The 7,537-nt window shown below is 42.6% G+C and overlaps 1 protein-coding gene across 1 annotated transcript; it reads left to right on the top strand.

Annotated features, from left to right (window-relative positions):
- The first annotated feature begins 216 nt into the window (after nt 1-216).
- LOC124277369 lies at nt 217-2,712 on the top strand. Its single transcript, XM_046713038.1, has one exon. The coding sequence runs from the start codon at nt 217-219 to the stop codon at nt 2,611-2,613; it is 2,397 nt and encodes a 798-aa protein (XP_046568994.1). The 3' UTR covers nt 2,614-2,712.
- Nucleotides 2,713-7,537: the final 4,825 nt, after the last annotated feature.

The raw sequence follows: 7,537 nt of genomic DNA, 5'->3' as shown, positions 1-7,537 counted from the left end.
GTAAGCATGTGAGAATATTTGTCTTCCCCGGCTGATACTCCACGAAGGAAATCCGTTCAGAAACAACATGTAAAAGTAGACAAAGGATATATCTCATAATGTTGAGTCACCATGCACCATTGCCGTGTACCTGAATCCGAAGCCAGAAACGCCAAGGTTGACAACGGAAGCCCAAACAGCATAATGCCATAGCATATGAGATATTCGGATATCAAGATGGTGAACCCTTTACTCACAACAAGCATCATTACCATGTACCTGGAGACGCTGTTGATATCCTACCTGACCACCGAGCTCCTTGACCATATGGCCTTCTTCATCACTTACATCGTCCTAGTCCTGCTCTCCTTCGTCCTCATCAACACGTCTTCAGCCATGATGGTCAGAACGTCAATGGACTTCTCGGACAAATATTTCGGGAAGCTTCTGTGTTTTGTACTTCATCTGTGCCAGTTCGGCCTCGCCTGGAGGTTCGGGAAGCTTGTCTTTCTGTATGACAAAAGGGACTGGTTCGAAATGACGAGTCTAAGACTGACTCACGTTGCCATCCAGACCCTGCCTTTTCTAGCGCTTCATGGATGTTTAATGTTTTCTACAATGAGTATCAAAGTCGTGCCAGTGTTAACATTGTCCGTAGCTCTTCTATCGGCTTCTATCAGTCTGACTATGTTCTGTGTCCGCGACCAGCTACACTCCTGTTCCTGGAACGATGACAGCGGCGTCTCCACTGGCAACGCCAAGAGATATTGTGGAATATTCCTGCTGTTGGTGGGAACTATTCTTGCCCTTACTGCCAGAGTCGCATGTATTGTCCTCATGAATCTCGCAGCGCCATATTTTGTGTTGATACTCCTTGCGCTCCACATGTTGATCCTGATATTTGGATATATGAGCTGCAAGGCTGTGAAAAGTGAGTCCTTGGTCCTGAAGGATGTTCTGATGAGGCTTGGATTATCTTTCTTGAATATTTTTGACCTCGTAGAAAAGGATTTACATAAAGTGCAATGTAAGTATGTGTCTTTTTATACTGTCATCCTGGTTGAAAACATAATCATGGTGGCAGTGTGGCTTGTGAAAGCGGAAGAGGAGTATGACTATATTACCAAACTAATCGTCATTGTTACTGTGCTAGCGCTCTTCATCTGTGCGCTGATTTTAAAATTCATGAGCTGTGGCTTCATCATCCCACCGTCAAATATACAACTGATCCAGTCGGAGACGCCAGACCAGGCGACCATCCTAGAAAGCAACAACATCATTAAAGGCATACCTCCAATACCATCAATAAGTTCCAATATTGACAACCATTTAAACACCTCTGATGGGAAAGATCGGAGTAAAAGGACGCAAATGGAAAAGGACCAGCCAAGTCGATCGTCTTCAAGGATGGTTGGTGAAGGTCGAAGTGTAACAGATAGGATTCCATTTCATGAAAGTGAAACTCGAAGTGGTGAAATAGCCATGGGTTTTGGACGTGTATCTGGACGTACAACATCCGTGGATCCAAGAGCTAGTGATTCAGCTACCGATTATGGAACGTACAAGACAGGAACCCAGGAGTCCTGTTCTATTGATGACCCAACTCGAGTGTCCAGATATGCATCCCAAGCACCTGCTACTCAGATTCAGTCACGACTACCACGGAGAGCAACTAAATTCTTTTTGGGAAGGTCAGGAACAAACAGAAGGGCAAGGAATAGAAGTGAAGTCAGTCTGGATATCTGTTCTTCCAATAGTCGTAACACTAACACCGTCGGGACTAGTTTGGTTGGAACTAGTGAGACATCAGGAGTTATTGCCACTCGTGGTGGTATTCCCAATGATGATAATAGGAATGTAGTGCAAAGTAGAATTAATAAAAGCTCAATGTGGCAGAGGTTACAACTACGGTTACCGTCCGTGTCACATTTTCTAGTCACGTCTGGGAAGCAGTCTGGTGTTAAAGAACCGGACTCTTCTCGCGGGAGTAAAGCTGTCAGTCCCGAGGAATTCAACTGGAATGACAGCGACACTCGTACAGCAAGTACGAATACTTTTAGGGACGCTCAGAAACTATCTGGGAGGACATCATCTCAGTCTCTGACTGGTGGAACTAACTCCACAGCAGTGTGTGTAGGCTCGTTACGTACCAAGGTCAAGGACACAAAGCAAGTTCGACAACTCACGAAAGAAGACTGTGTGAAAATGTGGTTAGCAAACGTTGAACTTACCCAACCGGGGCCAAGCTGCCAGTGTAGCAGCGAATCTCACTCCTCCGACTGTACGTATGTACTGCCCCCAGACAACCAGTCTAAAGACGTACCAAATTTTGAAGAGTTCTTGGCCGAGGTTCCGCCTCATCCGGAACTGACGTCATTTCGACCTTCTAGAAACAGACACAAATCTGAATCCTATGTTCGCGAAAATTCAGAGTTACAGCTCAACTGCCAAACAGGATTTACGCCAATCAAACATAAACGATCCTTCTCGGAAACATGCTCAGACTCCACTGCCATGTTCGAATTGCAGCCAGCATGGCTGAAATCACACCAGAATGGAACCAAGTTGCAGTCTGATCATGAACCAGTAGTCCCTTTCATTGTTAAACTCGGTGCTATGGAATCGTTAGTGTGACTATCTTCGTTCTTGACATCTCATTAAATATGGGCGGGTAAGAATTGTTCTTCAGGTGATCAACTGGGTCCTGTGATCAGGCTGCCTGAATTAGTTGTTGCATGCCATCGTGTCCCAATTCGTATACTGATGCCCATGATGTCAATCACTCGATATTTCGATTATATTGATCCAGTCACTAGTGAAAATATCACATCAGCAGATGAGAGTGGGTGAGTACGGTATTACGCCGTATTGCAATATTTCAGCAAAATCACAGCTTGGATCACCAGAATCGAACTCAGGACATATGTGTGACGAGCAAACGCTTCACCCACTGGGCTACACCACCTGACAACTTGACATGAACATCCGTTTATCTGATTAAACAAATGTTCTTTTTCTTACGTATTTATGGCTTTTCGTAGTCAACAAAATTATTATAATTCTGTCACAAAATTTATTGGCAGGTTTCTTATTGAATTATGCAACAATGATTCAACAAGCATTCAAAAAATCATACTCCGTATTTCCGTAAAGTGACCATCGGTTTTATATTTTCATATAAACACAGGGGCGGTGGGTAGCGTAGTGGTTAAAGCGTTCGCTCGTCACGCCAAAGACCCGGGTTGGATTCCCCACATGGATACAGTATGTGAAGCCCATTTCTGGTGTTATTGATGGAATATTGCTAAAAACGGCGTAAAACCATACTCACTATAAACACAGAATTTCACAAACCATTATCTAAAGGCATCATTTAAGTCCATATCATTGCAAATTGCAGATTATGATAATAATGAACCGTTGGCTTCCTGCCTCAACCCACAAAGAAAGCATGTTACTTTCTTGGTTGCCAGTCGTCTCAGTAAGCTGTCAGAGCTGCGGCCCTTTGACTTGCCAGTACTTTTTTTATCGTTGGGTCGCGCCGAAGGTTCGCGGGAATTCATCGTGATTTTTCAGCAGCCTTCTCGTGCCGATAAAGCTATGGCCCGAATGAGCCACCATACGTGCTTGTGGGTTTTCCAAAGGAAATATAACAGGATCGGGTGGTCAGGCTCGCTGACTTGGTTGGCATATGTCATTGTATCCCACTTGCGTAGATTGTAGCTAAGATACATAGCGTTCACTGATATTCATGTCAGTGAACGCTATGTATCTTAGCTATAAAGCGATGCCAAGCTGATGGATCGCTTGGTCCAGACTCTAATGGCAGGGGCGGATACCGCTTTTGAGAAAGGGGGGTGGTATTGAGAAAATGGAGGGGCGCACACTTCATTTTCACCCCAATGGTCATTTAACAAAGTTTCAGCTCATGCTGTTGTGCGCACCCTGCACTGTCCTTTGGTCCAGACTTGCATTATTTACAGACCGCCGCCATATAGCTGAAACATTGCTGAATGCGGCGTTAAACAACCAACCAACCAGCTCAAAGGAGATACACATCTGACACCTGCACAGCTACATCATTTCCACCAACACAACGTTGACACGCTGTAAAATAGCTGACATGCTATTTCAAGCGACGTCTAACAACATTCATTCACTACACTGGCTTGAGTTAAATGTCTGGCCGAGAAACAGATTGAACATTTTGCTTGGAATAAACTATTCACTCACTTATTAACCTATTTGGCTATGTTCATTTTTCAGTTTTAGTGAGGTCGAGTAATAATCAAGCATTTGATGTTTTTAATGATATTCCTACGAATATATAGGTTCCTGTGCCAAGTTACAGAAGTCAGCTCTATTATCCAGCGTTTTATTTCCATGCCATTGTACATTAGAATAAAGTTTATGTATTATTGTAAATATGGAATTTCAGCTTGACGTTTGTTTCAGTGTGATCAGGAATATATTGTAACGCTGAAGTTAAGAACGATGTCCAAACTTTTTCACAGAAGTCTGCAATCGTGAGTGAGTTTAGTTTTACGCCGCTTTTAGCAATATTCCAGCAATATCACAGCGGGGGACACAAGAAATGGGCTTCACTGAAAGCTCAAGTTTGAATGGAATAGAATATCAGTGGTTCAGAACCGAGAATATGTCAAAGAATAGCATACCAGATATCCTGGTAGGTCCCCTATCACGTTTAGCGGGTTGTGGGAACGCTTCCAAATGCATCGGTGATTTGGCACCATCCCAACACAGTGTGGAGCGACGTTCACAATATCGGTCACCGGATTGTCTAGTCGAGACTCGAATATTTACAGGCTGTCTCCATATAGATGGAATGTTGATGAGTTTACAAAATAAACAAAACAAAAACTAACTGGATCTTTTGCTGACGAGACATGGAACCAGGCGCGGATCTAGATATTTTACGGCCGCTTCGTTTGTCGCCAAGTGAAAACCATCAGTTTGGAGGGATTTTAGAGCGATCATGTGACTGTGACTCTATTAAACTTAACGTAGTTTAAACGTGGTGATTTCACAAACTAATGCGAATCGGGTTTAAGCAAACGTTTAAATGTCTACTGCAGTTGGACAATGGACAGCGTTTGTCCTGGGGGTTGGGATGATGTGGTAGGAGATGGAATTGCTGACCTTCCGCTTTCGTGGCGTCTGTGTATGTATGCAGAGACCATATACCGATATGTATGGTCTCTGATGTATGTGTGATACAAATGATGGCAAGCTGTACTCTCTTACCTTCCGACTTGGTTGTTGTCCGTGGGCTTTCTCATTTTCGTCCCGCCCACAGCGTGGATTCATTAAGTTCCATGACATCACAAATGAACGTGCATACCGTGATAAACGTGATATCCAGCTGTGCTTGGTGTGAGATGGATGACTCGACACACACAACATCGGTGTGGCAAGGAAATAACTTGAAGTGCTGGTTTGTTGTTTAACGTCGCAACTAGTCATTGACATTATGAACATCGAGACATGACATTGTGTCAACCAAGTTAGAGAGCCTGACCACCCGATCCCGTTAGTCGCCTCTGACAAGCATGAGTTGCTGAAGATCAATTCTAATCTAGATCTTCACTGGTAGCAAGGAAATAAACTGTGTAGATAGGTTGGTGGAATTTAAATTTAATTTTAGTTTCTATTTTCAAAGCACTCCTACTAAAAGGCACTATTTCACACCACACTTCTCTAAAATAAATAATGCCTTTCTCTCAATAATACTAACTATCAGCCCTCAGGGAAGCTACCATATAATCTATTTTAAACGAATTACGTATTTAGATTACAATATTAAATTAAAACGTTCGAATTAATTAATTCAACGTTGCATTAAATCGACTCTCACTCTAAGGGATGATAAGTCTATTATTGCATCAATAGGAGTGAGTGAGTTTAGTTTTACGCCGCACTCAGCAATATTCCAGCTATATGGCGGCGGTCTGTAAATAATCAAGTCTGGACCAGACCAGCGACAAGTACAATTTCTTGATTTTACCCACATCAAATCCAGTGATCAAAGGTTATAGTTAATTCAAGGGAGATAACTGTGTCAGTTTTATCCGATGTTTTCCTCACCTGCACATGACTTCTATGGCGAGCATCAGGTGAAATTCAGGAAACACTTGTTCTGAGTTCTGTTTGAGATACTTGTTGGTATCCAGTTATCGTAGGGATGGTTTTACATACCGGTGATAAATCACATTCATTCTGTAGTTGTGACGACCATTTCGGTAAATTCATAATAATCAAAATACCAAAGGTGACACTAGGTTTTTGTTTGTTCGTTGCTTAACGCCACTCTCAGCAATATTGAGTGAGTGAGTGAGTTTAACTTTACGCCGCACTCAGCAATATTCCAGCTATATGGCGGCGGTCTGTAAATAATCGAATCTGGACCAGACAATCCAGTGATCAACAGCATGAGCATCCATCTACGCAGTTGGGATACGATGACATGTGTCAACCAAGTCAGTGATCCTGACCATCCGATCCCTCTAGTCGCCTCTTACGTTACTAAAGATCAATTCTAACCTTGATATTCACGGGAAAGAGAAGTGGTCAACTAAGAATTTGGTCGTTTCTTTTCTTCTATTTTTCTATGAAATCATTGAATCCCTGCTTAAATGTTAAAGTTTAGAAGTACTCCTGGTCAACAGTTCAACAGTTTTACAGAACAATCATGTCAAACGTACCAGATAAGGATCAAACATCGATCCGGGAATCGGGGGTCAAACTCGCTGACTTAACACGGATCAATTCTAAGCTTGAAGGTAGCCTAGTGGTTACCTGGTGGTCAAATTAGCCTAGTGGTCAATTTGAGGACCCGTGTTCGGTTCACCTCATGGGTACATTTCCGGTGCCCCCAGCCGGGGTATTGCTGGAATTTTGCTAAAAGCAGCGTGTTCGGTTCACCGTAAAACCATACTCACTCAATCACTCACCCAATTGCGTTGATCAACGCTCATGATGTCAATCACTGGGATGACTGGTCCAGATCCGATTTGGTACAGACTGCCGTTATATATAGCATCAATATTGCTGGGTGCGGCGTAAAACAACAAATAACGTCTTTCTTTTTTTCGACTGAGTGACTTTGGCGTCCTTTTATCATTATTCTAGACATGTAACGGTCATAACACTCCACAAAAGGCTTCACATATTGTTTATTTGAAATGGAAAGCGGCCTTCGGCGTGACGAGTGTATGCTTTAACCTCAACTCTACTACACTTTTCCTCTTGGACAAGACATCTTTGCTGCGGATCATTGCTTTGAATAACTACTATTCAGTGTAACTAGTTAAATATTTGAATTTCTAGCACCACTATAAGTCACTATAAAACGTGAGTCTCGAAACACACGTATTGATTTATTTATACGTGAGCGAGTGTTGGCTAAACAAGTTTTGGATACATTGTATTTACACTCTCTCTGTCTATAATTTCTGGAACATTTCTTGTTCAATAATTAACCCGGAGCCGTGGATCTAGCCTTCAGTAGAGCATAAAATTGGATTAGATAATTATACAT

The sequence above is a fragment of the Haliotis rubra genome, unplaced genomic scaffold, assembly GCF_003918875.1.
Source record: "Haliotis rubra isolate DU_JTF1 unplaced genomic scaffold, ASM391887v1 Scf220, whole genome shotgun sequence".
Taxonomy (NCBI): Eukaryota; Metazoa; Mollusca; class Gastropoda; order Lepetellida; family Haliotidae; genus Haliotis; species Haliotis rubra.
The sequence above is the reverse complement of the archived record's forward strand: the minus strand, read 5'-3'. Positions and strand labels throughout refer to the sequence as shown.

Coding starts and splice junctions, on each gene's coding strand:
- LOC124277369 (XM_046713038.1), top strand. CDS start 217: ATGGTGAACCCTTTACTCACAACAAGCATCATTACCATGTACCTGGAG.